Here is a 25,091-nt window from a genome sequence, read left to right as displayed (position 1 = left end):
ATTAAGATATCCACAAAAAAGCATCAAAAATACACAGTACATTTTTAAATTATGTTGGCGATCACTAAAGCTAAGTTGTTATTCATATATATTAGTGAGCAAGAAAAATATATACTTCAATTGTAGCAATTGGACAAGAGGTGACAATTTGATTTAGGGTTAATTGCATCAAAATACCTGACATTTTCCCAAAATTTGGTTTTTTGACAAACTTTTTAATTGTAGCAAAATTTTTAGCTACGTTTCAATTTATTGCAATGTCCGTCCCGCGTATATTTTCAGCCAAATCCATGCTGAGGTCGACCTCCGTAAAGCTTAGGTGGCATGTCGTGCCGGGTAATGAAACATTGTCGTCTCAAATCCATTGCAATAAATTGAAACGTAGCTAAAATAAATTGGCCGAAAATGAATGGATTTGGTCGGAAATATACGCGGGACGGACATTGCAATAAATTGAAACGTAGCTAAAATTTTTGCTACAATTAAAAAGTTTGTCAAAAAACCAAATTTTGGGAAAATGTCAGGTATTTTGATGCAATTAACCCTTTGATTTACATGTATTTATTTTTATTTAATAAAATTTTCGACTCTTTATTTTTAGTTAATAAATATAAAAATTTAGAAATTAATTATATTTAATACAATATAATTTATTTTCGACAAATCAAGATAATTATAAAAAAAAATACAATTATGAAATTGTTTATCTTTATCAATCAAATGCCAACGAAAAACTTTAGCTTAAAATGTATTCATTGAATTGAGTCTTTACATTTTTCCATCCTAAATTTATAAATTAATTATATTTAATACAATATAATTTACGAATTATGTGTATATTTAAATCTCTTTACATATTATATTTAAATCACTTTACAACTTTAGTATACTTACTTTGATATCTATGCTTTTATGTTTTGTTTGATATTTTTGTTTTTGTAAAAAAAAATTATTTAAATAAAGGGTGTGTTTACAAAAAAGAAAAGCATACATAACGAAAATAAAAGTAAAGAAACACTTATGGAAAATAAAAGTATAAAAAAGCATGTTAACAACAACAAAAAATCGTCAAGATTTATGCATGATCGAGTAATTAAATAGATTCATGTTTGTTTACAAAATATATTATAAATTAGTCAAACTTCTCATTGAAAATACAAAAGTATTTATTGAAAATAATGTTCCCAATAATATATATACATATTTAATTAATATATTAAAATTATAAAATGATAAATACATAAAGGGTAAATATGTCTTTTTATGTTGAACATTAATTAATTTTTGGATTTGATCCGGATCAAATTGATCCAAATAGCAAGGTCCTATTAAATATTATCTTCACTAATATTTTAGACTTATATAGTACAGGTCATAATGGGGATTGAATTTTAGGATCTGTTTTTTACAACTATATAAACTCACGACTTGCTTCCAATTCAATTTAACCTAATTTTTAATAAAATATTCATCATGCATCCACATGTACAACCATTAATCTAACCATTTTCACTTTCATAAGGGACACCAATTCATTCTAATATATTTTTTAAACTATTTACCATTACTTATAATAAAATTTTATTATATTCAAAATTTATAATCAAATTTAAAAAAAATATTATCGTGCATTTATAATTGATACTACTTCACTTAATAACAAAACAAATATTGCAATTAAACTTATGAGAATAGAAGAGTTTTAATTTGTTTGTGAAAATATAGTTAAATGTGTTAAAAAAGAGTGGTAAATGGTGACCCGAGAGGCTGTTCCCGCGAATCCCGCCCAGGCCAAGTCATATAATCTATGTTACTTCCTCCATCCCATCTCCTTTCAGTTTTCACACATATTAAAAAATGTATTTAATTTTCTTTATTAATCAACTCATAAATTGTGTTTTTATTTTTTCTACCCTTATTTATTATATTTACACATAATTTTCACATTTAAGTAGAATATTAAATAAGATTAATTTAGTAAAATAATATTTTTATATAATATTAATTAAAAAAATGAACTATCTATTTTGAACATTTTAAAATAGAATAAAAAATTAATTTCACGAGACAAAGGGCGGTTTCAATTTATTATATTCTTTAATTTTCAGGTTTCAATTTATTATATTCTTTCACATCAACAACAACACTTATAAAATATTTCTCTTCAATATTGCATTCTCTAAATTAATTATTTACCGTGCCCAATATCTTATTGTTTAACATTTATCTTAATACTAATTTACATGTATAAAAAAATCAATCGAAATAAGATTACAATTAGAAAACAAGAAAATAATAGTGCAACTTAATTGTCAGGCATAATTTAAGTGGCAAAGTTGAAACACCCAAAAATTCTCTTTTGTAAAAAGTTTTTAAATTTAATTTTTCTACTTTTGTGTGAATAGTAATCTCATTTACGTGTGAATTACTTATTCTTATTGCTTAGAGAAAAAAAAAATTAACTACAATAATTTATACTTTTGCTGTCTCAAGCTCAAAAGTGATACATACCCACCCACTGTTTCTTTTTCCTGCAAACTAGGGATGACAATTTACCCGCGGATAACGGATATCCGTGATTATCCGATCCTAATAGATGCAGGTTTCAGAGATATTTGATATCCACGGATAGTTTCGTAGTTATAATTCACTATCCATTTAGTTCGCGGATATGAGTTTGGATACTTACTATCCATACCTGCGAAAAATACCGATGAAATACCCACGAAAATACCCTTAAAATATGAACTTTGGATATACATATTAGATATGGGCCAACATATCCTTTATGAAAAGAGGCCCAAACACTACCTAAACCCTAAGGCCCCTAGCTAAATTTGAACTATGTCATTTGTGGTAAATTTATTTTTTTGTGTTAAATTTGTTATTAATTTATATTTAAATTCTATTTTGTGAGTATCTGGTGGATAGCGAGTAGCGGGTATCCAATTGATAGCGAGTTGGCGGATATCCGACGGGTAGCGGGCATCCGCGGATGGCGAATTTGGATAGCATTTGATATCCATGGATAATTTATTGATTAAAATCTATCATCTATTTAATTTACGGGTATGAATATGAATAGCCACTATCCATGCCCGTTGTACCCGATTGTCATCCCTACAACAAACACAGGTCCACATTACTACATTATTACCTCCACCTCAGCATCCATTTCGAAAATGCTACTTAATTAGTTGTAGGTATTCTTGGCTACGTAAGGTCCATCGATTTAATTAGTGTTCAAAACGATAAATGTATACACTTAACTTAATGCAAATTTAAAATTTATTTTATAATATTTTAATATATATATATATATATATATACACATATATGTATACATTATTATTATTATTATCAAATAGCTAGTGAAAGATTAGTAAAAGTAATCACAATACATAAACACTACCCTTTTAGTCTTTTACACCACCTTTTTCAGCTTTCTTAGTCTCCGTGCCGAACCCCAAATGGGAGTTTTTTTGGTGGACGGAGGGAGTAATATAAATATATATATATATATATTAATTTTTTCAAAAGAATGACCGCCTTAATTATACATATAATATATGTAATTGAATATAAATATACATATAATTAAACATAAATATGCATAACATTCCACAGAAAAATGCATTGCACTAGACGACTCGTGAGGTACATCTCGCCGCCTTAATCATGCATATAATTGAACACAAATATATATAATAATGTTGAACACACACACACACACACACACACACACACACACACACATATATATATATATATATATATATATATAGGGGGCCGCTCCAATGAGACCCCCTAATTTTAGTGAGATCTAGGGCACGATCTGGTGCGTTTATTTTATCAATTCTATGGCTGATATTATATCTGGAGGGTGATTTTTTTTCGCAAGGTTCGAATCCTGGAGGGAGCAGAATATTTTAAATTTTGTTATTTATCAGTATATACTGCATTGTTCATCAGTATATACGACCATGTTCATCAGTATATATGTCTTATTCATTACGATTTTTTTTTTTAAAAAAAATTCATCAGTATATACATCTTGTTCATTAGATATACGTTTTGTTCATTAGTATTATATATCTTATTCATTGTACTCATGTTACACGAAAAATAGGGGGTCTCACTAGAGCGCGCCCCTATATATATATATATATATATATATAGGGTGTGGTTCTAGAGAGAACTACATTATTTGTGAGAACGGGAGAACCATCAAATCTAATGCATCCACTGTAAAAATTAAAGCATTCGCTGTTAAAATTAATGCACTAAAAAAATAAAAAATAAAATGCTCCCTTCAGGATTCGAACCTAGGATCTGCATTCATCCAACAAGATGATGCATCCACCGTAGATCATGATGATCGAATGACTGAAAATGGTTCTCCGGTCTTTTTTTATTTATGGTTCTTTCTTGAACATCTCCCTATATATATATATATATATATATATATATATATATATATATATATATATATATGGTTAGCTTCTAGTGAGAATGCTATTTTTCGTGAGAAATAAGAATAATGAATAAGCAAGTATATAGTGTTGAATAAGGCAGTATAAAGTGTTGAATAACAATATTCAGTTAATTAATAAAAAAATTTGCTCCCTCCAGGATTACTCACCACATTTGTCCATTCTCATTGTAACCATTCCCTATATATATATATATATATATATATATATATATATATGCATTTTTGTCTTTAATTATATACATAATCAAGGTGGCAAGCGGTGCGAAAAAAAAATCATATTAAAAACATAATAAAAATAATGATATATTAATATTCAAAAAATTTATTTTTATTTTACCCTTATATGTATTTTTTCTTGGAGGGTTTCTTCCATGTATCACATTTTTAGTGCATGTGAACAAAATATGTGGTTCAGAATAATCGTTCGAAAAATACAATGCATTTTTATGTGAAACTTTATGCATGAAAAACATGTTTGTTTTAATATATATATATATATATATATATATATATATATATATATATATATATAATTCAATTTTTTTAATATTCAAAAATTATATTCGATTTGAGCGGATTTTGCCTTGAAAGGCTTTGGAAGCTTATTGTCACGTGTCACAATATTGGTGTGTCATATATACAAAATGTGTGGTCTAGATTGGTTATGACATATTATCTCTAAGGACACGATACTACCGAAACCCAATCTATATATATATATATATATATATATATTATAAAGTTATATTTTTTTTTAACATATCCACGTATCTTGATTTAGAGTGATATAAATTTGAATTCATAATTCCTTTTTTAAGAATTGAATCTCATAATCACTTGATGTCGAAATCAATTAGATAATTCGAGGGAGGCAAGAGGCGAATTCTAAATTTTGTCGTATTGAGATAGGTTCATGTACATATAGATTTTTGAGAAGGTAAAGTTTGGTATATTCATTAAAAGCCTACCTAAAAATATGCATGCAATGATTTGTTTTGCTTCTGAAGGAAATATTTAGAAGAGAATCTACATTTGCCTATAATGTTTTCCTTGCCCAGTCAAACTTACATGTTATTCTAATTTTAATTAATGAAAATTAGGTGGGACATCATTGTGATTTGTGAGTCGTGCAACGAAAATTTTTATTTGTGATAGATATTTTTCTATTATAAATTATAATGTGACATGTAATACGTAGTACATTAATTTTTTTTATTATAATACAACATGTACTTCTTCTATTGTTACAATACTATCAATTTAAAATAAAATATTATACATAAATTTTTTTAATACTTATAATTAAACTATAACGTAATATTAATAATTTCTCATCCAAATCCAACTAATTACAAACCAGATTATATATAGATATACGTAGCGTAGGTGATGGCGAATTTTTCCACTTGTGCATTATGTAAATGCGGAAAAGAATGATACTACTTGATTATCAGATCTCACGTGAGTGAGTAGGGTTTTATGAGTTCCAATCAACTTCTCAAAAAAAAAAAAAAAAAAAAAGTTCCAATCAACTTAAACTTGATTATTTTTTTTAGATTTACTTTGCATAATTGATAAAATAGATGATTGAGTATTTTTATTTTTAAAAATAAGATTACATTCATCCCACTTTTTGATGGGATAAGAATAAAGCAAAACTAGTTTAAATAATAAAATAATCAAATATCTTCGGATATCCCAAAATTTCAATCCAACAAAGTAAATAAGGGATTAGCCTTATTATTTTTATCTATCAAAACTAATTCTTCAAAGTAAACGCTCCCTTAATGAACTAATTAATTAATCTCTCTAATTTAGAAGCCATGGAATTCAAGTTAGTTTTTGATATATATATACACACACACACTTGGGGCGTATTTGCTAAATTAATCGAGATAATGCATGATTAATTTTAAGACTAATTACCTGGAAGACCCATTATTAAAAGGGCTTCATAATTAGTCTAATTTAATGTTTGCTTCAAACCCTTAAACACGTCCATAATCATGAATTGTGTTTGGTATCACCTCCCCCACTAACTGATTAGTCAACGAATTTCCTGAAGTACCCTCAATTAAAATTAACAAAGACACAAGAACCCCATCCACGTAATCACGATCTCTGCTACAAGAATCCATTTTTCGTACACGATTTCTGCTTCAAGTGGCACTATAAAAAATGGGAATTTGGAGGGATTAATCTTATTATTTTTATCTATCAAAACTAATTCTTCAAAGTAAATGCTCCCTTAATAAACTAATTAATTAATCTCTCTAATTTAGAAGCCATGGAATTCAAGTTAGTTTTTGATATATATATACACACACACTTAAGAGATTATATATCAAGCCCTAGCTGATATATATTAAGTACTTAATCTTATCAGTTAATCTTATCTGACCGGTCGATAAAATCATGTGACCACCCGGTGAAATGACCTGATCGCCCAGGCGGTCAGATGATCTAGCCACTCATCGGTCATCTGTACTCTTGACTGATAACTGCCAAATTGTTGACTGATAGTTGTCAAATCAGTCAAAGACTTTCATAAAAAAATAAGCAAACCCATCAACATCAATGATATTTAAAGAATAGAACATATGAAGCTTATGTTTATAAAAGATGACATTTTTCATATACTCTCTCCGTCTCACAAAAATATGAACATTTGTGAGTGACACGAGTTTTAAGAAATATTAGATAAAAGTGTATTATGAATGGAAAATGGGTCCCACTTTATGAAAAGTAGAGATGAAAAGTAAAGGGACGGTGATGGGGTAGTGTACCAAAATAAAAATATTTATATTTTTGTGAGACACCCGAAAATGACAAAATGTTCATATTTTTGTGAGACGGAGGGAGTATAACTTAAGGAATAAGACATTTTAAATTTTCACTCTTTAGTCTTTTCCTATAAGTTCACATACTCCACATGCATTTGTGAGTGTGACTATAGTAGAATTAACGGCCCATCGTTATCAATTAGCAGCTTGTCTTCTTGTGATACGGTTGTATCATGACTCGCGCCTTGACTCAGTTTTCAGCCTTGCAATAGATTGTCTTCTCTAAAAGTTTACAGTCCGGTAGAGACGCCCCTCCTTGTAAACGAGGTTTTTAGCCTTGTAACCACACTTTCCCTTAATTACTGTCCTTTCCCTGCATCGCGGTACACACGTGTTATGATTAGGGCCGCTGGATATATTACTCATCAAATCTGTATTAGAGGGTGTATGGTCGAGCTTATAAGCTCCTCAAAACAGCTTATAAGTTGTTTAAGAGCTTATAAGCTCCTTCAAAGTGTTTGGCAAAATAAGTTCCTAAACAGCTTATAAGCTCCTCAAAAAATAAGTTCATCTACCCCAATTTATTTTTTTATAATCTCATATGCAACAATCATTTTACAAATATTTTCAACTATAATTTATTATTTTCATCATTAATCATTTAAGTTCATTTCTCTTCGATTTTCTCTCTCTAAAAAAAATTCTCTCTCTAACTTATAAGCTCAATTATCCAAACATTTTGACAACTTACAAATTCTTAAAAATTACATCTTATATACTCTTTAAAATAAGCTTAGCCAAACACCCTCTTAATCACGTCGATCTGAGAGTAAAAGTGATTTGGGACAAACCTCAATGAAGAATTTTGCTCATGCAAGATATGTTGTGCTTATGAAATAAAATTGGGGAATTGAATTGTAATTGGAAGGATGAAAATTGTAAACAATTAAGTGAACAATTTTGGCAGAATAATTAAATGCAACGATTAATGGCATCACTTTTAAAATCAGTGATTATATGAAGAAAAGTACACAAAAGTTAAGTTCTAAAATTAATAAAAAAATTAAGTAATTAAAAATTGTCATTAACACTTCTCTCTTTTTAAATTTCTTCTCCTACCAAATTTTCACTATTTCTCTCCCTCTTCTTTATTTTATTTTATTTTATTTTTATTTTAATTATTTTTTAAATATCATCAAATATGATTCACGAAAGAATATTAAATTTAATATTTATATTTATTTATTTAAATATATTCTTTAATTTTTATATTCATCGTATATCGCACAAAAAAATACTACTAATTTTAATTAAGTGTCAACGTTAAAAAATACTACTAATTTTAACACACTTTTATGTTTAATTTGTCTCTATCTATTTTATATACCTCGAATTAGTAATTCATATCAACTTTATATTCTTAATTTTTTATTATTAAGTTTTGCGTCTAAAATAAATATATGAAGATAAGTGGAGCGAATGGAGTTGAATCGATCGAAAACGTTTATTTTATCATTTCGTAACTGAATATAACGATAACAACCCTATTGGCTTTAGGTTATTTCAATAATTTTCAGTTATCTTTAATGATTACATTTATGACCGAAAATTTTCAAAGTTTCGGTCACATATTTTTCTTTTTATTCCTTTTTTTTTGACGTAACATACTACTCCTCAAAACGTATGAAAAAGAATAAAGAAGAAAAAAAAGGAAATACTCCTTCGCCCCCATATACATGCATATATTTTATTTTTGTTCCATTCCTCAAATTTTATATTAATAAACATCTCTCCACATCAACTTTATGTATTTTTTTTGGATTATTAGTCTTAAGTATACAAGCTTTTTTGACTTTTTAAAATTTAACATAATTTTTATTTTTCACCCACAAACATATAAATTTAATATTTTTTTTATTTTGTGACACCAGTAAAAACAAATTCTAATTTATTGGTCATGGGAAGATCGTAATATCATATCAATATTAAATAGAGTTTTTTTAAATTATTATTGTTGTCAAAATCAGAAAAAATGCTAAGAGCAACCGTATTGGGCAACTCGATGCCCTTACTCGAGTAGCCCAATGCAAGCTCTTCCTACTCGAGGGCTACTCGTTCCATTGAGTATACCCGATCTCTCCAAATTTAAGGCACGTGATTACACGCGCCACTAATAAATTAAGTAATCAAAACTTAAAAAATCAAGTAAGCTATCAAGTAATCCCAATATGACCTCCTTACTCATTGTGGTCTCCTCCTATCAAGTAAGCTATTAAGTAAGACCAATGTGGATGCTCTAAGCTCATGTATTTATGGGTAGAAAATCAAAATTATATTAAATTTCAGAAAAAGAAAATTTATGTATTTACAAGTTAATAACCCATTTTTTTAATCTTTGTAATTTACATTTATTTATCCATAACCTATTTGATATTACTCCCTCCGTCCCCAAAATAAGTTTCTCTTTGGGGACGGCACGGGTTTTAAGAAAAAATGGTAAAGTGTATTGACTATTGATAGTGGAGAAAAATATGTTATAATTAGTATTGGGAGTGGTGAAAATGTGAAAAAGTATTATAATTAATATTGAGAGTGGTAAAAAAGTGAAAAACAAGAATAAATAAAGTATTATTAGTGGTGGGGTAGTTGTCTAAAAATAGAAAGAAAGAAAGAGGAACTTATTTGAGGGACGTCTCAAAAAGGAAAAAGAGAAATTTATTTTAGGGACGGAGGGAGTAATATTTTTAATTTGAGATATTTTCTTGATTATCATTATTTTAAATAATTTTTATTAAAGCTCGTGTTATGTATATTTATGGGGTTGGTGCTGGAAGAAGATTTGATCTTTTGTGAGATGTGCCGTGAGCGTACGTGTCTGTTCATGGATAGGAGAAGCCTACAAACCTTTCATGCGTTAATTGAAAAATTGATAAGGCAGTGGTAGCGTATCTTTTTTGCAACAAATTGCAGAGAGATATATCGGGAGGAGAGAGAGAGGACAGTGGGTGGCCACTGTCCACTGCCCATCTCAAAAAGCCACCCACCCCTACGTTTCATGCCTTTCTATCTCTGGGGTGGGGGTAACTCATTACCCAATTCCCATATTAAATCCAAAATTCTTTTTTTCTTTCACGATTCTTTCTTCACCTTCTTCTGCCTGTCGCATTTATACAAAGTTGGCAAGAGTTTCACAATCCTAGTTTACACACAAGATATTTCAGAGTTGGACAATGATTGGATATTTGGATTGATCGCCTAAAGGAATAAATTGTGAATCGAATATTGGAATGCGATTTGGTTGTCGACAAAATTGAGATCGCGAGCATTGCTTGATTATGGCCTCGTACAAACTCATCAGAGACGGCGGCGACGAAGGGGCATTGGATTTGCGGGCTAAGAATTGCGCTCTGCGCATTGATAGCGGCGGCCATGGTGTTGATGTTGAGTCTGCTTATTTGAAGAGCAATACGCCTTCTCCTCGTTTGAGGCCGCCGGTGTTGGGCGGCGCTGGCACCGGCGGAATTGCTAAGTGCACTCCGCCGTCTGGTCGCCTAGTTTCCCTCGACGTTTTCCGCGGCCTCACTGTTGTGGTAAATTTCCTGTCTTTTTGTACTGACGCTTTTTAAGTCTTTGCTATTGTTTGCTATGTTTAAGGTAAACGTGTTCATCCTGATTGCTTGTTTTTACTGCCAACACGAAATGAAAAGTTAAAGCTAATGAAGATGCACCCTTTATTCCTACCATGAATGTGTAGCTAGTATTTCAAGGTTATGAAACTATCCAAAAGAGTAATTTTTGGTTCAGTCTAGTTTATACTAAATTCTAAGATATATGTGTTGAAAATATTTCGATGAAGAAACTAGGATACTCAAAACTTCTTTATGCATTTTAAAAGCATAGCAAAAAAACTCTACTGAAATAAAACTACAGACGATAAAACTACAGTGAGTTTTTGCTTTATAATCCCTTTTTTTAGGCATCCTAGATGAAAATGGTGTCTAAGGATAAAGTTATGATACGAAAAGTTATAGCCTGGAAATAGGATGCTGATCACTTAAAAAGAAAAATGTGTGATGAGAGTGTCAAACTTGTTTTCTAAAGGAATGGTCATCATAAATTGATGTAGTGGTATGCATCATGGTTACAGCTTAATCACATTTATTTGGTGATTGATTAGATATTGTCTCTCAGCAGCAGTAAATAATTAAAAAGAAAAATGTGTGATGAGAGTGTCATCAAACTTGTTTTCTAAAGGAATGGTCATCATAAATTGATGTAGTGGTATGCATCATGGTTACAGCTTAATCACATTTATTTGGTGATTGATTAGATATTGTCTCTCAGCAGCAGTAAATAATTACAGTAGTGTTGTATTGCAGTTGATGATCATTGTTGATGATGCTGGTGGACTTATACCATCTATCAATCACTCACCATGGAATGGTTTGACCCTCGCAGATTTTGTTATGCCATTTTTCCTATTTATGGTTGGTGTCTCACTGGGACTTGTATATAAGGTACTTAACATCTACTCGGAAGTAGGAAACAATGGTTGTGTGTGTGTGTATGTTTCTTTTTTTCTTTTTTTTATACATCCCGAAATTTGTCGTTTAATTCTTATCATCTGCATAATAATGTTCATCCTATTTTTCTGAAACTTGTTTTGGCTCTACATATTGTATGCTAACTATTTTGTTTTCAACCAGAATATGACTTGCAGAGTTGCTGCATCCAAGAAAGCAATAATCCGAGCAGGAAAGCTTTTAGTACTAGGGATTTTTCTGCAAGGTGTTCGTCTTCTCCATATTGTACTTCTTATAAATGTTTTCTTATGATAAATAGTTGGGAAATAATCTGTATGAGGAAGTTTATTTTGTTTGTGAAAGAAGTGGTGGAAGTTCTCAATATTCGTCACACTCATATTCCACTCTTATTTATTTATTTGTGCTGATTGCTATCTTCTCTAATTTCTCATATATTAGGTGGCTATTTCCATGGCCTTAATAAGCTGACGTATGGTGTGGACTTGGAACAGATCAGATGGATGGGCATATTGCAGGTATATACTAGTGTATACAGCTCCAAGTATTGAAATCTTTAATTTATTGCTAGCACCTTGGATAACTTCTTGATGCTGCGTTTAGGTTAAATATTGTGCCTTTTGAAGTGCATCAGCCATGCTTAGTTTTTCCAGTCCTTTTGGTCTTTTTCAGAGAATCGCAGTAGCATATTGGGTTGCAGCAATGTGCGAGATTTGGCTTAGAAATGACGAGAAAGTTGATTCTGGAGTATCTTTGCTGAAGAAATATAAATGGCAATGGTAAGTTCTATTTGCTTATAAAATTCATGCTTTCCATAGAGCATTCATGTGCAGTAAAATTGATCTCTTGTGGCTGCATGTTGAAAATTTTAAAATGGATAAGCCCGTGTTTTGCTTGCTTCCCTCCCCCCTGTTGTTTATCATAGGAAATATGTGCAGCCCAAATCTTGACACTGGGCCATTTATTGCTAATGTGTCAGATCTTCTTCAATGTTAGCTTGAAACAGGTTGTCAAACCTGACCATGATGGTTCAAGTTTTATATAGTTTTTCCTAGTGAGATTAGGTAAATAGTATAAATCTACCAAGTGTCGTAAAAGGTGATTTAGTAGTGAATGAATGGTCCATCTCAAAAGAAGGTAAAATCAAAACAGTAAACGAGAGATCAAGTAAATTGGAGTAAGTGCTTGAGAGTCACATCCATTCCCAAAATATCAAGTAAATGCTGTTTGCTGTGTTAGACTTTCAAACACACTTCACGCAAGTGTAACCAAATTTACCAAAATGCTTTAAGACCACCCTTTTCTGCTTATAGATTGTTGTCTGGAAGATCCGTTGGCTGGAAAAGCACAAGTCTTCATGTGGTTACTTCTTTCATTGCAACGTCCCATTTGAAGAATTTGATAAAATGCAATAATAGGGAGGAAACATAAAGAGGAATTAAGTAAATCCTACCCACTCTTTGGTTAACTTGTTATACAATAAGTTATTATTTTCTGATTTCTTTTTGTTTAAGCAGAATTTTCTGATTTATTTGAAAACATGAATATCTACCAGTTTATGTTTTAATTCAAACTTTTCTTAATAACTACTTCAGGGCCATGGCGTTCATGCTTAGTACAATATATCTTCTGATGTTATATGGTTTATATGTTCCCGATTGGGAATACCATATCCCCTTCGAAGCATCTTCCAGAGCTGAGGTATTCAAGGTAGGTTGTCGACTTTACAAACTCAGAATATTATATGACTGGAACCTACTCGTTGTGGTTATCAGCCAAAAGTGTTCTTTTTTAACTTGTTTATTGCTTTGAAGGTGAAATGTGGAGTTCGAGCTGATACGGGACCGGCATGCAATGCTGCGGGAATGATTGATCGTGCAGTTTTAGGTATTCAACGCTTGTACCGCAAGCCAATATATGCCAGAACAGAAGTAATTTTTCCCAGGAACTTGAGACCTCGCATTCTCGTGTCAGTTATATATAATTTGGGCTCTAAATGTGACTTCTCTTTGGCAGCAATGCAGTATCAACTCACCTGATTATGGTCCACTTCCTCCAGATGCTCCTTCATGGTGTCGAGCCCCCTTCGATCCAGAAGGAATTTTAAGGTTTCTTTGCCTCTCTGGACTGATAGATATTGTTGATAATAGTTTTAGCCATGATCAGAACCCTATGTGATGGATTCAACGCAACAGGGGTGTGATGTAAACTAAGACAACCCTTCATTGCCTTCAATTTTTTCCACTAACCACATTCTGTATCATTTTGTAGTACAGTGATGGCAATTGTCTCGTGCTTGCTAGGTTTACAGTATGGACATGTTATCGTCCACTTTAAGGTATAAGCTGTTATTTGCCATGATCTTGTCATCATGGTTTGATTTTCTTGCATGTTGAGTGCCTGATTATTTTCATCTTGTCTTGATTTTACTCAGGAACACAAAAAAAGACTTTCTCTGTGGTCATATCCATCAACAGGCTTTATGCTCCTGGGATTGCTGTGTCACGTCTTAGGTAGGATTAGAACGGACTCAATGAGAGTAGCAGGCAGTTCAAGATTCCTTAGGTTGTTGTACTCATAGATAACGTTTACTATTGTTCCAGGGATGCATATCAACAAGGCTCTTTACTCCTTCAGTTATACATGTGTTACTGTTGGCGTCGCAGGGATTCTACTCGCTACAATATATCTAGTGGTAAGTCGATTATCCAACATAAACGCATGCATATTAAGTGAAACAAGTCTGCAGAATAGTGAACGTGGGTTACCACTTGCAGGTAGATGTGCATGGATGGAAGCGGTTCACCACGGTGCTTGAATGGTTGGGAATGAACGCGCTGCTGATATACGTTCTTGTAGCGTGCAATATCTTACCTCTGATTCTACAGGGGTTTTACTGGAAGGAACCTCATAACAACATTGTAAGTAGATGCATGTGTGCATGGTTAATTTTGTTTCCTTTTCTTTTCCTGACAAGTAGGGAACATTCTTGTTACAGCTGACGTTGATTGGAATCGGGAAACATAATCATTGAGCAGTTTGCTTATTCTTGGTGATACGTCGCGGCTGGAAGATTTTGTGTCATCGATCATCTCTTTCCACTGGGCATAGTAGACCAGTGAAGGGCGTGGGGAAAGAGGCAGTGCAGCAGCCATTTGTGTGGATGCTGCAACCACGCATACCGAATTCATGTACAGACACTTGTTATACATATATCGTATAATCAAGAGAAAGAAATCGGTAATTAGACTGAATTTTCTCTGTAGATGAGATACAGGGATGAATTATACATACTGCTACTCGGCTAATATTCAAGCTCTATCATATCTCCGATTCAAGTAATAATCACACACAAGGATTTGCATCAATATCCCTCCTTTTTTTTATTTCACAAATCTTGGAGGGAAACAATCACACACACACACAAACAATCTTGGAGGGAAACAATCACACACACACACAAACAATCTTGGAGGGAAACAATCACACACACGCACACGAAAAAGAAACAGAAAAAATTATAAAGTGAAAGCAAGAAGGCAAGAAATGAAAAGCAAGGTAATAAGTGAAGCATGCATTAAGGAGGAGGACTGACGTAACCTAAGACACTGTAAATAGTCTGAACAATGGTGAGAGCGAAGAGGAAGATGGCGGCGACGACGGAGAGAATGGCCCAGGGGTTGGTGAAGTAGGTGTGCATGAGGTTAGCCCTCCACTGGTGCCAGGGCTGCTGGCAGTAGGCGCTGACCTGCTTGTGCACCAGGTCGAGGCTGCTGTCAGGGTCGAGGGTGATGTCCTTGGACAGCGAGTTGAAGAGCTTGGCCACGGCCTTGTCGCTGCCCAGCGCGTTCTGTATGATGCCGCACGAGTGCAGCAGGCTCACATCCCTCGAGCTGTCGATGATGTTGTCCATGAAGAATATATACGACGTGAGGTCGTTCCCTGCCCCCACGTGGAAGCGCTCGAAGGCTATGAGGTTGAGGTAGAGCGACTCCAGCGCGTCGTCCACCACGATCAGGGGCAGCTTCAGCACCCCGCCGTGGAAGGTGATGTCCTTGAGGCTCCTCGATTTGCTCCGCTTGATGCGGATCCCGGCCTCGTTCAGCTCCGTGGCCGACCGGATTATGTCATCCCCGCCGTGGTGGATGTGGCCGCTGCTTCTCTCTGGCTTCTTGCCGCGCGGCTCCTCCAGAAGCAAGCTCCTGCGGTATATGTCTAGGATGTGGAGGCAGTGGTTGAACTCATGCAGGTTCTTTGCGGGAACGTTTTGTTGGAAGAATTTGAGGATGCGTTTGGTGAGATCCTTGCAGTCCTGGCATAGCCAAATATCAGAATTAGATGAAGTGAAGAGATAGTGCATGTGGATGTGGTGGTGTGTTTACCTTGAGTGACCTGTCATTCTGAACGGCGACGAGCTTCTCGAGAAGCGGCATGGGCAGCTGGTTCTCGAGCATCAGCATATCTCGCTTTAGATAAGGGACAATGTAGAGCTTGCCGTGGTTGCTGAATATGGGATCATTAGCTGCGTAATCTCTAACCGGGGATTGATGATGAGCCTGAGGCTGGGAGTGGGAGGGGGCCGAAGGCGGGGGCGGGGGCTGGGGCCGCGCCTGAGTGGTGGGGGCGGCAGCGCGGAGTATCTCCAAGATGAAGCAACCGTCGACGATCATGAGCTGGAGGAACTTGTGGGTGTCGTGCCAGTGCGGGGGGAGCTGGTCGTAGGCGTCCATGAGGTCCTGGGCGACGGGGGTGAGGGCGTCGACGTAGGCCTGGAGGGGCTTGTTGGAGCGCTTGAGGAAGTGGAGGAGGGCGCGGCGCTTGTGCTCCTCCATGGCCTTCATGTTGTCGGAGCCGTGGTGGTAGGGGCCGAAGGAGACGATCTGCGGCTTGTAGGCGCGCGTGTTGACATCCGTGACGGAGGCCGGGATGCGGTAGATGGATCGCTTGCTCCAATGTGCCGACTCCTCCGAGGTGTTGGGCAGATTCTCTAGCTCCTTGTTGATGCTGATCACCCATTCTTTTCCTTCTTCCATTGTGAGTGGATGTGGCGAGGCCCAGGGAGCATGTGTGTCTCCATTTATGTATCATGCTTTGCCCCCAGTCGAAGCAATTTTGCAGCCTTACTTACTTCCACATTCCTTACTTAAATTCTAGGATTAAGTTACTGTTGCAACCTTGTCTTGTTTCTCAATTCAGGAAGATTCTCGTTGTGCGTCTTTCACACTTTTAACTCTTAAAACTGCTTTCATAGTAGTTACTATTATAGTCAATTTTTATAAATTTTCTAGCATTTCCTGATTTATCCTTTCAAGACGGGATTTAATTGGTGGAGCGGACTTGTATTCTTCGAAACTACAACTACATATGCGGACGAGGCTTCGTCTTCTCCTTGAAGACACCTAGCAGCTTCTCCTCTGTACAACGTCTCTGATCTTTGAGATCCAACTGAAAATGTTTTTGCTTTCATGTCGTCTTCTGTCAGCATCTTTAGTGAGACACTTCATCTCTTTCAGCTGGACCTCGCAAGGTTTCTAGATTCATAGACACCGCTGCTTCTGCCATCACAACAATTTGAAAATTATTTGGTTTTATATTTTTCTGGGAGCTTATAGCTTATTTTATCCAGCACTTTGAAAAAATTTATAACTATTTCAAACAACTTATAAACTCAACCCAACACTAGTCAATTTTATAATTTCGAGATTCTTTGACGGGGTGGAAAATAAAGGTTTGAACATACCAAGGATGCGAATTCTTTGTAATAGAAAATTCGAAAGAATATTGGCAGATTTTATTTGCAGCCCAAATTTACTCGAATCCCAACATCATGCACAATATATAATTAATACATACAAAAGTAAAATAATTAATGAGTTACAAAAATGAATAATTTTACTGATGATATTAGTTATTTCACTTTATTAAACTAAAATATTTTTTTTTGTACACTCACTCATACGATACGAATCACTCACATATTTTAATAAAAACACTTGTGAATGATACTTATAAATATCTTACTAGAAGTTGTGAGTGATTTCCATTATGCAAACAATCGCACGAGAGACCTCTTAAAAAAGTACTTATTTCATCCGAATATTCATGACTTCTTTTCTTTTACTTTTTTGGGATTGTCTCAAGTATCTTACTATATATTCTTTTGTGTTAATAGGGGAATCTACCCACATCTATAATATGTCTTGCAAAATTACCCACTTTCAAAGTCAAAGACCGAAAAGCAAGTTTGATGGTGATGGGTTGCTTGGTTTTTTTTGTAAAAGTTGATGATGATGGAAATTGTGTAAGAGTTGTGTAAGAAAACAGTTAAAATTGGTACAAAATGTGAGAAAATGTCAACTCACGTCACTTTCATGCATTATAAGATTAAATAGATTTGCAAATTTATAATAAATTAGGGGACGTTTGTATGTTACAAACATTGATAAGAAGGCCAAAAAAATCACAAATATGTCAATTCTTAAGAATTTTTTTTTTGAAACCAGTGAACCATGTATCCGCCAGTAATTCGTAGCCGGCCGCAGTAGCCGCTGAAGTTTGTTACTGGCGGCTACTATTCAGCGGCTACTATTTACTGGCGGATACTTGTGTTATTCGCTGCAAATTTTTTTTTTTTTCATAATTAACATGATTGTGAATTTTTATCCTTCGTGATTTTTTATTGTTACATATGCACCGTTATTTTTAGATTTTTATTTAATTTTACAAGGGGAAATATGAGAGATAGTGAAATATTTACAGTACAAGAAGTACACATGGATGGGAAATATGAGAGATAGTGAATCTGCCAAAATTTGGATTATAGTGGGGGTAATAACACTCACTTTATGCATGATTTGACTACACATAAAATAATAGACTTGCACATAAAATAATAAGAAATTATATACCAATTATTTTGAAATTCATATATTCGGAAATGAAATAATATTCTATAGCCAAAAAGTAAAGTATCCGCCATTAAATTATTTTCTTTATCAGTAGCCGCTAATAAAACATATATGGCGGCTACTGGGTCTTTTGTACGATTTTCTGGCGGATACTGGGTCTGTGAGGCAGAAAATATTATTGTATGTCAAAATATGTATAATTGTTAATTTTTCAGCTTGTTATGAATGTTTAAATATAACATACGCATTACTCTTTTGTATTTGTTGCTTTTTTTTTGTTAATTTTATAGTAAAAAATTAAAAGTACATACTGAGAAGGTGACTCTGCAAAAATTTTGGTTGTAGTGGGGCATTAATGCTAATTTTATGCATGTGTGAGGTGACATGCAATAATAGATTGAAGCCGTATTGAATGAACACTACACTTCACGTGAAACGTTTGTAAGGAATCAAGTTTAGTCCTTATAAGGCTACATTTGTGAATGACCAAAACACAAATTGAAATACTCACCTTGAATTTCAGAAATTCAGGCATACTCTAAAGATTTGAGTGGTTTTGTGCGAGAGCAGGCAATTTGTGTTGAATTTCAGCCCGAAAAGGTGATTCTCCTGTATTGTTTGTATAAATTATAGTTTGCATGTTTAATCGTATGTTGTTTTTAACGTTGAGAGCATGTTTTACATTATTTTAATGAATTTCTTTATTATCTGACATTTAAAAGCATTTTAGAGAAATATTAAACCTGTTTCTAATATAATTGAATTTTTTGAACAAAAAAAACAAAGTATCCGCCAGAATTTCATTATCCGCCAACAATAGCCGCCTATCCCATAAGGTCAGCGGCTACTGATTGCGGATAATTATTTACTGGCGGATACTTCATTTTTCGAGCTTATTGTGATGTTTTGAACGTTTTAAGCGTATTTTAATACTATATTTTATGTGGTTTTATAGATGGAATTCGTGAGATACATATATGTGAGATACAACGGAGTCGTCGATGGTATATACTATGTTGGCGGGGCTACGGAGGTCCTTCCCCTCTTAAATGAAACAGTTGCGAGCCTGATATACAGCATCAACAATGTAATGACAACGCATTCGTTGAGCCCGAACTATCAATTGTATTATTTGGCGACCAATCGGTTTGGAAGGGAGAAGAAATGCGTAATAAGTGACGACGATGATGTGCAAGGCTTGTTGGAAACTGCCGAATATCCCATGGTGTACGTTGAGCACAACAACGACCCGGTCGAAGAAGCATACATCCCTACTTTTGATTTTGGCCAGGCTTCAGGATACGGAGATGATGAAGCACAATCTAGTCAGTATGAGACGTCGTATCATGCTCGCGAGAGCGCGCCTCCAACACAGTACTTTTCATGGGATGGGCAACCGTTGGACGAATCCGCATGGAATCTGAATGAAATGTGCGGGAGATTCAACCAGGTGCGGACGGATGAAGCCGTACAACCTGAAGACGAAGCCGAAGAACCTGATGACGATTCTGATGAAGAAGACAAAGAATACGATCCAACGAACGAGTCGGGCACAGATTCTGCCGCCTCTGAGGATTTATTAGACGATGATCTAATAGAGTTCACGGCGACCGAGCGAGCAGGTTGGATCCGACAAAGTAGAACCCGTCACGGAAATCCGACGGACTCGACCGGTGATCTATCTAATTGGATAGTTCCGTTGATTCCAGTGGACGCCACGACTTCGCTCGTTGCTCGCGAGAGTGAGCTGTCCAGAGTTGCTGATTTGGGGAAGAACTCTTTTTACAACAGTAAAGAAGAATTGGTCCTTGCTGTTGGCTTCTGGAATATGAAGCAAGGGGCTGAGGCAAAAGTTGTACGCTCAGATCAGGGACGCCTCTATTACAAGTGCAAGCACTCTGATAAGTGCAAGTTCGATGTGCGTGCATCTTGTGACGGCGGAGGGATGTGGGGAGTGCATAAGTTTAAAGAGCACTCTTGCGAAGGGGAGTTGGGCATTTTGAAACGAATAAAGGCACATTCGAATGTGGTTGCAGCTTATGTGGAAAAAAGAATACGCGATGACGGAGAGGTCATTAAGCCGAAATCTATTATGTCGGAGTTGTTACGTGAATTTGGCGTCAGAATCAAATATGATGTCGCGCTGCGTGCAAGAAATCTCAGCTTAGAGAAGATATACGGTCGAATTGATGATTCGTTCCTTCTTCTGCCCAAATATTTGTATGCCCTAAGTCAAGCGAATCCAGGCACCGTGATGGATTTGGAAGTAGACGAAAACAACCGGTTCAAACATCTGTTTCTTGCTCTTGCGGCTTCCATCACACCTTTCTTCTTTTCGCTTCGGCCAGTGATTGTGGTCGACGACACACACTTGAAGGGGAAGAACAATGGCATTTTGTTCGTCGCCGTGACAAAAGACGCAAACGAGCAAGTTTTTCCGTTGGCATTTGGTGTCGGGCCGATCGAGAATGATGAGTCATGGAAGTGGTTCCTCTCAAATGTGAGACAAACTTTTGGTCAGCCCGACAACTTACTAGTTGTCTCTGATGCGCATGTCTCCATTGCTAATGTTGTGAAGAGCGAGTTACCAAATGCTACTCACGGTCTTTGCTACTACCACTTGCAGAACAAAATTAAGGGCTACGGGCAAGCTGTTGTGGAGCTTTTCCGCCAGGCTGCATACGCCTACACGGACTCAGAATTTTTACGTGCAATGTCGGCTATGGCTCAATTGAAGCCGGCGGCGTACGGGAAGTTGATGCGCGTAGGCCCTGAGAAGTGGGCACGATCACAAAGTCCGGTGACCCGTTATAGTTTTCTTACATCTAATGCTGCCGAGGCTTTGAATGCCCGTTTGTTGTGGGCCAGACGCCTTCCTATATGCTCCATGCTGGAGGCAATCAGGATGGTTCTGGAGCAGTGGTTCAATGACAGGCTTGCGTCTGCGGAAGAGAGCGATGACCTTCTTACTCCAGAGGCAAAACAGAAGATAAGTGCGGAGATCTCAAAGAGTCGTCGCTACACTGCGAAGAGGACCTCCGAGAGAAAATACAGGGTTTGTGCTGGTGATCGTCGCTTCATGGTTGACCTTCAAGCGAAGAGCTGTGAATGCAATGAATTCGACCTGGACGGCATGCCGTGTTCTCATGCGATCGCAGCCATTACGTATGCTAAATCTATTTTATTATAAAATTACAGTTATTAAATGCCTACTAAATATAATCTTTCTTTTCGCAGTGAGGCGAAAGAGCCAGTGGAAGATTACGTGGAAGCTTACTACCTGCGGAGTTCACTGGTTCAAACATACTCCGGTCCAGTAAATCACTTGCCTCCCTTAGAGCACTGGGAAATTCCGTTTGAAGTTGCAACTGATATTGTTTTGCCAAACCTTTCTCGTCGACAAGCTGGTCGACCAAGAGAATCTAGAATTCCTTCAGCTGGTGAGAGGCCGACTCAAAGGACCACAACAGCGGATGCATCAAGTAGTCTGGGAAAACGAGCACCCAAAACCTGTGGTCTATGTGGCTCGCCTGGCCACACACGTAGAGCATGCAAGGGTACGGGCTGGGAGCAGTAGTTTAATTACCTTTTATATTAAATTTCGATGGATATTGATGTTGGGAGTATTGGATACTGATTGAATATTCAGTAGAGCTAGTTCATTCCAGTAAGTGATGTTCTGAAGTTGGGAGTATTGGATACTGATTGAATAAATTTCGAAGCGGTGTCATTTGCATAATATCGATGAACTAGCAAACACCATGGAATGCTCACTATCCGCCAGTAATTAATGGTTTATCACTAGTAGCCGCCCAACAATAAACATCAGCGGCTACTGGCCGCGGATATGTATTTACTGGCGGATACTTTGATAATTAGCGGTTTTTTGATGTTTTAGAAGCTATTGTGTTGCCTGATTTGAAATATTTGAAGCAGAAAACACACGCCTTTAGTAATGACCAACATGGACATGTCTTAACAATTATGAGTTGAAATTATGAATGAGACTTTGGAGAAGTGAACAATGTTTTATATAAAAGTTTAGTTAATAGCATAAAACACCCAAAGTATGCTTTTTTATGCATTAAACTATCAAATAAGACGTTTAGCCCAAGTAGCCGCCAGAAATTAATTACCCGCCGTGATTAGCCGCTGAAATGTTTTCAAGCGGCTACTGCTTGCGGATAATTATTTACTGGCGGCTAGTTGCATTAATCATCTTATTTCATAATTTTATCTAGGATGCAAGTGGAAAATCATAGAAACATACTCAAAAAGATACTGCAACCTCTAATCAAAACGTCATTTGCATAATTATCATTTAAATGTACAAATACATAAGCTATTTCGATGCGGGGATGCAAAACTCGTAGATGCTACTGCCTATCTTGCGCCTATAGTCGGCGGCGTGCCCATTGCCCCACGCAAGGCTCGGCGAGCCTGATATCAGACGCTCCACATACATGCACGCAAAAAACACCGGAGCTGCATTGATCTGGCTGCTGGAACTGCTCATTCTCGTCGGCATATTGGATTTTCAACCTTCGCCATTGGAGGTTTTCCAACGGGTTGTCGACAATCGTGGTCCTTGCGAACCACTGGGACACTTCAAGCATCTTACCCAACGGCGATCACATCGAAGCGCGGCTGCGGCATGGTCTTGAACAACTGCGAATCGAAGATGTCGCAAACTCCACTCAGCAAATCCACTCGGCATGTAATGTAACGTCCACACACATGTATAGGCAAAATGAGCTGCACACGCAAATGCAATTGGTGAAGAGGAAATAAAAAATGAACTACTCCAACATATTGATACTGTAGATATATATGTGTACCGTTGTGGCATTCATCCAATCGCCATGAGTCGAAGATACCCCCTGCCCATGCACCATATACATCTTCTTGGAATGCGGTTGCCACGTAGCAAAAACTCCGTCGGAATATATAAACCGCCCTTCTGCCTTCGCGGGAAACATTTCCCGCCACGCTGACTTCAACTGCGTGAATTCATCATCGAAATATTTATGCAGCAATTAAACATTATATTAAAAGCATATTTGATTATAATTCTGTATCCAATAATAATATTTAATTAAATGCTTACGAATAACTCTGTATCCAATACGATGGTGGTCCTCGCATCAACACCGTCTATCAAGTCATCACCCCTCATCAACCTCGATCTCATCGTCATCATGTAGCAATCAACAGCCTGCACGTACTTAAATGTTAGTAACAAGTGACCAGACTTACATGATAACAACTGATTCATAAATTAACCAACATTGGACGAGAGGTCTCTCCTCGTGTTTTGCATAGTGGTCCAAAAGCTAAACGGGAGAGGGTGTTCGCTCTCTGCCACCGACATCGTTCGGTAGTTGCCATGGTTGCCAGCTTTCATCATACGGTCAAACCCGTCAACATACTGTGAGTCGACGGGTCTCGGCACGGCGCTGTGCACGTATGGTGATCGAAGTGCAGCCGACGGGTTCCGTTCTCGGCGACTTCTGCGTGGAGCCTCCGGTGCACAAATACTGAGGGGAACAGCAGCTACTGCCTCAGAAACTCCCTATAATTCACATAAAACAACGCAAGTTAAACAATGTTGACATAATTTAAATTAAATGACTTGTAAATTTAATGCAACGACAACATACCCCTCTAAACTGCTTCCAATACTCGTGCATCTCATCTTGAGTCAGGATCGGAGCCGAAGAACGGGCCGGCTCAAAAGGGTATGCTGAACTTGTGCCCGGCTCAGCCCACGAGTAGCGTGGCCCACCATAAGAACTGGACGCCTCGAATGTGGGCATGTGGTGGACACCCATGTGCGGAGTCTGCACATGCCCAAAACTAGTCGGGCCACCAAACGGATCATGCTGCCACTGCGGGGTGTGCATGGCATCACCAGTAGTCTGTCCCACCTCTCGTGCAGGAGACTCATGTGCAGGGGATTGGTTATGCGATGGGGCCTCTGAGGATGTAGGCTGCGCCGGATCGGAGTCGGGCTCGGGCTGGGGCTCGCGTCTCCTGTCAGAGTGAGATCGTGGAGCAGGTCTGGGCACGTGAACATCAGTGCTATGCGAGCATCGGCAACGCTAGCATCGAACTTGTCCTCGAAATATCTCTTAATCCTCCTGAACAGGCTGTCCTCCACGGTCCTCGCTACCCGTTCCTCACTCTCGCGCATCATGTGCTGCATGCGCTGCCAATCCTCCTCGCTCCACTGTGAAGGTGCAGGAGCATCCTCGTGCCTAGGCCTCGGGGCTCTGTGACTGTGAGACCTTCGACCAGAATCAACGGGGTGATCGCCCCCAATGCTCTGATCGTGATGGCTGCTGCTCGATGAGGTGTCCACTAT

The 25,091-nt window shown here is 36.5% G+C and overlaps 3 protein-coding genes across 3 annotated transcripts; 2 read left to right on the top strand and 1 right to left on the bottom strand.

The window, feature by feature from the left end:
• The first annotated feature begins 10,280 nt into the window (after positions 1–10,280).
• On the top strand, positions 10,281–15,187 carry LOC130993183 (uncharacterized). The gene is made up of 13 exons (XM_057917962.1): positions 10,281–10,868; positions 11,658–11,795; positions 11,985–12,066; positions 12,261–12,337; positions 12,492–12,598; positions 13,415–13,529; positions 13,634–13,750; positions 13,836–13,927; positions 14,091–14,157; positions 14,254–14,332; positions 14,423–14,514; positions 14,597–14,740; positions 14,818–15,187. The coding sequence occupies exons 1-13, from the start codon at positions 10,614–10,616 to the stop codon at positions 14,851–14,853; spliced, it is 1,401 nt and encodes a 466-aa protein (XP_057773945.1). The 5' UTR covers positions 10,281–10,613; the 3' UTR covers positions 14,854–15,187.
• Positions 15,064–17,233, bottom strand: LOC130993185 (UPF0481 protein At3g47200-like). The gene is made up of 2 exons (XM_057917963.1): positions 16,202–17,233; positions 15,064–16,131 (listed from the first exon to the last, which is right to left on the bottom strand). Exons 1-2 carry the CDS (start codon positions 16,850–16,852, stop codon positions 15,397–15,399), a joined length of 1,386 nt encoding a protein of 461 aa, XP_057773946.1. The 5' UTR covers positions 16,853–17,233; the 3' UTR covers positions 15,064–15,396.
• Positions 17,234–21,804: 4,571 nt separating this feature from the next.
• LOC130993182 (uncharacterized) lies at positions 21,805–22,413 on the top strand. Its single transcript, XM_057917961.1, has 2 exons — positions 21,805–21,892; positions 21,965–22,413. Exons 1-2 carry the CDS (start codon positions 21,807–21,809, stop codon positions 22,302–22,304), a joined length of 426 nt encoding a protein of 141 aa, XP_057773944.1. The 5' UTR covers positions 21,805–21,806; the 3' UTR covers positions 22,305–22,413.
• Positions 22,414–25,091: the final 2,678 nt, after the last annotated feature.

This window comes from Salvia miltiorrhiza, chromosome 7, assembly GCF_028751815.1.
Source record: "Salvia miltiorrhiza cultivar Shanhuang (shh) chromosome 7, IMPLAD_Smil_shh, whole genome shotgun sequence".
Taxonomy (NCBI): Eukaryota; Viridiplantae; Streptophyta; class Magnoliopsida; order Lamiales; family Lamiaceae; genus Salvia; species Salvia miltiorrhiza.
This window is presented reverse-complemented; position numbering and strand designations above follow the sequence as displayed.